Here is a 6,000-nt window from a genome sequence, read left to right on the forward strand (position 1 = left end):
CCACCACCGACGTCCACATGATAGAGGGCGGCGATGGCTGCTATGGCAAACAGAGGCCTAACAATGGCCTCCGGCTATGCCACCTACAGAAGCCTAGTGGCTGTAGTGCAGTGTATTAGAATTGCGATCAGTGTCTCCTGCCCTAAAGTCCCCTAGTGGGACAAAATCAGTCATTTATTATTAAAAAAAATTTAAATAAAACTATACATATACATAACGGCCTGAACTACAAAAGTAATTCGTTATTTATCTTGCGCCGTGAACGCCATAAAAGATAATACTAAACCCCACCAGAATCACAATTTTTTGGTCACTTCACCTCGCAAAAAATGAAATAAAAAGTTATCAAAACGTCGCATGTACCCAAAAATGGTACTGATCAAAAATTACAGTTCGTTACGCAAAAAACAAGCCCTCACACGGCTTTACGGATTGAGGGATAAAAAAAAGTTACGGCTCTTAGAATATGTCAACACAAAAAGTAATTGATTTTTTTATAAAAAGTATTTTATTGTGAAAACGCCATAAGACATAAAAAAAACCCTATAAACATATGGTATCGCCGTAATCGTATCTCCCCCCCAGAATAATGTGAATATGTCATTTATAGCGCACGGTGAACGCTGTAAAAAAAAAAAAGGAATAAAAAACAATAATAGGATTGATCATTTTTAGTCACCACGCCTCAAAAAATAGAATAAAAACTGATCAAAAAGTCGCATGCACCCAAAGAAAACTACAATGAATTCCTCAAAGGGTCTAGTTTCCAAAATAAGGTCACTTTTAAATGGTTTCCCCTGAACAGGTACCTCAGAAGCTCTGCAAATGCGACATGGCGCCCAGAAACCAATCGAGCAAAATCTACATGCCAAATAGCGCTTCTGCCTTTCTGAGCCCTGCCGTTTGTCTAACCAGCAGTTTATAACCACATATGGGGTATTGCTGTTATTGGGAGAAATTGCTTTACAAATGTTGGGGGGCTTTTTCTCCTTTATTCCTTGTAAAAAATAAAAATTTGTACCTTTTAAATCGGAAAAATTAGATTTTCAATTGCGCAGCCGAATTCCTCAAAATGAAGCAAAAAACCTGTGGGGTCTAAATGCCCACTATACCCCTCGATAAGATCCTTGAGGAGTGTAGTTTGCCAAATAGGGTCACTTTTGTCGGCTTTCCACTGTCTTGGCACCACAAGACCTCTTCAAACCGGACATGGTGCCTAATAAAATTGAGGCCTCAAAATCCACTAGGTGCTCCTTTGCTTCTGAGGCCGGTGCTTCATTCCATTAGCGCACTAGGGCCACATGTGGGATATTTCTCAAAACTTCAGAATCTGGGCAATAAATATTGAGTTGCTTTTCTCTGGTAAAACCTTTTGTTTTACAGAATTATTTTTTTTAATTTAAATAAAAAGGAATTTCTGACAAAAAAAAGAAATTTGTAAATTTCACCTCTACTTTACTTTAAATTCCTGTGAATGTCTAAAGGGTAAAGACACTGTCTAAATGCGGTTTTGAATACTTTGAGAGGTCTAGTTTTTAAAATGACGTGTTTTATGTGGGTTTCTAATATAGAAGGCGCTCAAAGCCACTTCAGAACTGAACTGGTACCTTAAAAAATAAATGAAAAAAAAGGAGGCTTTTGAACTTTTCTTTACGATATGAGAAATTGCTGCTTATCCAAGCCTTGTAACATCCTAGAAAAATAAAAGAATGTTCAAAAAAATGATGCAAATATATAGTAGACATATGGGAAACATGAACTACTAACTATTTTGTGTGGTATTACTAGCTGGGTTCACACGACCATGTTACATCCGTAAAGTACGGAACGTATTTCGGCCGGAAGACCCGGACAACTGTCCCGTACTGTAATCATGATTACAGTACGGGACAGTAGTTCCACGCAGAGGCAGGGACTCCTAGCGTCGTACATCACTATGATGCTAGGAGCCCGGCTCCCTGCAGTGTGTTCGGTCCGGGTCTTCCGGCCGAAATACGTTCCGTACTTTACGGACGTAACATGGTTGTGTGAAACCAGCCTTACAATTAGATACATTTAAATCTCAGAAGAATGCTATTTTTTCTAATTTTCTAAAAATGTTGCTATTTTTCACAAATAAACACTGAATATATCGAACAAATTTTACCACTAACATAAAGCCCAACGTGTCACGAGAAAACAATCTCAGAATGGCTTGGATAGGTATAAGCATTCCAGAGTTAGTACCAGATAAAGTGATACATGGCAGATTTAAAATATGGGCCCTGAGCTTTAAAGGGGTTTTCCCACTAGGGACATTTATGACATATCCACAGGATATGTCAAAAATGTCAGATAGATGCTGGTCCCACCTCTGGGACCCACACCCATCTCTAGAACGGAGCTCCTAAACCCTGTTCTACCTCTTTGTTGTTTTGTTGCGTTTTCATAAGTCCCATAGAACTGAATGGTTGTTCCGGAAACATTGTAGCTCGGATGCTACGCGGCTTCCGTAACTGCTATTCACTACTATGGGAGTTACGGAAACCACGTAGCTCAGCGGGCTACGCTGTTTTCACAACTCCTGATCATAAAGTCAAGAATTTGCCGGGAGTCAGTGATAGCAGACAATAACTGCCGATAATTGCCCTGTGTAAACAGGGTAGTGACCAGCCGATGTATGAGTAAACGCCCAATCATCTGCTGCTTGGATAGTTTTAAAAAAAGTTAAAAATTATCATCGTCAACAGCACATCTCCCTGTGTACCCTGTACTAGGACATCAAAGTACATTATCTGCGCACTGTGACATCACTGTGTGTATTATCTATATACAATGACATCACTAGGTGTAATATCCCTGCACTATGACATCACTGTGTGTATTATCTATATACAATGACATCACTAGGTGTAATATCCCTGCGCTAGGACATCACTAGGTGTAATATCCCTTCACTATGACATCACTGGGTGTATTATCCATATACAATGACCTCACTAGGTGTAATATCCCTGCACTATGACATCACTAGGTGTAATATCCCTTCACTATGACATCACTGTGTGTATTATACATATACAATGACCTCACTAGGTGTAATATCCCTGCACTGACATCACTAGGTGTAATATCCCTTCACTATGACATCACTGTGTGTATTATCTATATACAATGACCTCACTAGGTGTAATATCCCTGCACTATGACATCACTGTGTATTATCTATATACAATGACATCACTAGGTCTAATACCCCTGCACTATATGACATCAGTGTGTGTATTAATATACTGATATCACTAGGTGTAATATCCCTGCACTATGACATCACTATGTCTAATATCCCTGCACTATGACATCACTGTGTGTATTATCCCTATACATAACACCAAATAATCATAAGCTTACTGCTAAAAATGGGCAAGGTGGAGTGGGGCCCCATTAGATACCTTTGCTATTGGGCCCCATTATTATGCCCCTGGGTATGTTTACAACTAAAGGAAATCCAAATTCCATCATTTAGAAAAAAAAAATTGCACGGTGTTGCAACCATCGGGATTTGTCATTCAGGACTCTGCAGATTTCAGACTGAAATGATCACAATGATTATTTTTTATGTCTTTGCTTCCATGTACCTTGGAGTAAGTATGTAATGGGGGCTCAATCACTGTCTATGGACAATGGTTTATATAATTGTGACCGGTCACATTCCCCTTCACCTATACAGCAGAGTCTACTTATTATTTCCCCTTCACCTATACAGCAGTCTACTTATTATTTCCCCTTCACCTATACAGCAGAGTCTACTTATTATTTCCCCTTCACCTATACAGCAGTCACTCATCTACTTATTATTTCCCCTTCACCTATACAGCAGAGTCACTCATCTACTGATTATTTCCCCTTCACCTATACAGCAGAGTCACTCATCTACTTATTATTTCCCCTTCACCTATACAGCAGAGTCACTCATCTACTTATCATTTCCCCTTCACCTATACAGCAGAGTCACTCATCTACTTATCATTTCCCCTTCACCTATACAGCAGAGTCACTCATCTACTTATTATTTCCCCTTCACCTATACAGCAGAGTCACTCATCTACTTATTATTTCCCCTTCACCTATACAGCAGAGTCACTCATCTACTGATTATTTCCCCTTCACCTATACAGCAGAGTCACTCATCTACTTATCATTTCCCCTTCACCTATACAGCAGTCACTCATCTACTTATGATTTCCCCTTCACCTATACAGCAGAGTCACTCATCTACTTATCATTTCCCCTTCACCTATACAGCAGAGTCACTCATCTACTTATCATTTCCCCTTCACCTATACAGCAGAGTCACTCATCTACTTATCATTTCCCCTTCACCTATACAGCAGAGTCACTCATCTACTTATGATTTCCCCTTCACCTATACAGCAGAGTCACTCATCTACTTATCATTTCCCCTTCACCTATACAGCAGAGTCACTCATCTACTTATCATTTCCCCTTCACCTATACAGCAGAGTCACTCATCTACTTATTATTTCCCCTTCACCTATACAGCAGTCACTCATCTACTTATCATGTCCCCTTCACCTATACAGCAGAGTCACTCATCTACTTATCATTTCCCCTTCACCTATACAGCAGAGTCACTCATCTACTTATCATTTCCCCTTCACCTATACAGCAGAGTCACTCATCTACTTATCATTTCCCCTTCACCTATACAGCAGAGTCACTCATCTACTTATCATTTCCCCTTCACCTATACAGCAGAGTCACTCATCTACTGATGATTTCCCCTTCACCTATACAGCAGAGTCACTCATCTACTTATTATTTCCCCTTCACCTATACAGCAGTCACTCATCTACTTATCATGTCCCCTTCACCTATACAGCAGAGTCACTCATCTACTTATTATTTCCCCTTCACCTATACAGCAGAGTCACTCATCTACTTATGATTTCCCCTTCACCTATACAGCAGAGTCACTCATCTACTTATTATTTCCCCTAAAAAATAAAAATGATGGAGTAGTTGTGTGACCATCAATATGACCACTATTACATATGACACCGGGGCTGTCACCCAGCTTTGAGAATCCTGAATGACAAGTGTGCCCTTCCTTTCTATGTAAGTTTGGCCATTCAGGAACCTAGGAAAGCCTAGTGACAAGAAGCATGAAGAAATACATTGTCACACAGCTTTCCCAGAAACAGATCAACCTGAAAGGATTGAGTAGGGGGCACTATGTAGACATGGCCATGCTCTTATGTGAGGTCACTAGATTATTACCGGTTTCTATGAGGGAGCGGATCCTGATCAATGCCTCCCGGTGCTCCCCGGCTTCCAGCAGCTCAGCGATATCCCGGTGCTGCCAGCTCTTCCCGGGGAGACACTTATCCGCCAGCTGCTTGAGCAGGACGCAGGTCCGGAGGGGAGGATGCCCCATGTCCCCCTGGCACACCCGGCAGCGCTTCCTAGGCTCCCCCCGCAGACAAGGCCAGCAGTACGTGTGCCCGCACTGCACAGTGACAGGGTCCCGCAGGAAGTCGCCACAACCCGGGCACCGCAACACACAGGCCTCTTTCTCCCGGACAAAGACCGAGCCTCGGTACTTCCGTAGCAGACACTCCAGCAGCGGCTCCAGCTGTAACGGGTGGGACATGTTGAGCGAGTCTATGAGTGCACAGCCCGGTGCGGCCGGAGACGACATGATAAGCGGTGTCACCCAGTCCACATAATACTGTACTCACTACCTAATATTACATAAAGTGCAGCTCAGCGAGCGAGTCAGGTGACCGTCAAAGCCACTTCTGATTGGCTGCCGCGCAGGAGAAGGTTATAAAACATGCAGTAGCCGCTGCCCAGTTTCATAAGGGTAGACAATGGAGGCAGGGCCGGGGCTGGGATGGTCCGTGACGTGAGGCGGCTCTCATGACCGTGGCTATATAATAATGTCACCTCCTTGTCAGGAAGCAGCAGCGCCACACACTCCTGTGTTGTGTAAATACT

The 6,000-nt window shown here is 42.1% G+C and overlaps 1 protein-coding gene across 1 annotated transcript in view; it reads right to left on the bottom strand.

Annotated features, from left to right (window-relative positions):
- Nucleotides 1-5,782, bottom strand: part of LONRF1 (LON peptidase N-terminal domain and ring finger 1) — a 28,893-nt gene extending 23,111 nt beyond the window's left edge. The window contains exon 1 of the mRNA XM_075860011.1: nt 5,281-5,782. Coding sequence (XP_075716126.1) covers nt 5,281-5,701 — 421 coding nt within the window. The 5' untranslated portion in view covers nt 5,702-5,782. The remainder of the gene's footprint in view (nt 1-5,280) is intronic.
- Nucleotides 5,783-6,000: the final 218 nt, after the last annotated feature.

This window comes from Rhinoderma darwinii, chromosome 1 (genome assembly GCF_050947455.1).
Source record: "Rhinoderma darwinii isolate aRhiDar2 chromosome 1, aRhiDar2.hap1, whole genome shotgun sequence".
Taxonomy (NCBI): domain Eukaryota; kingdom Metazoa; phylum Chordata; class Amphibia; order Anura; family Rhinodermatidae; genus Rhinoderma; species Rhinoderma darwinii.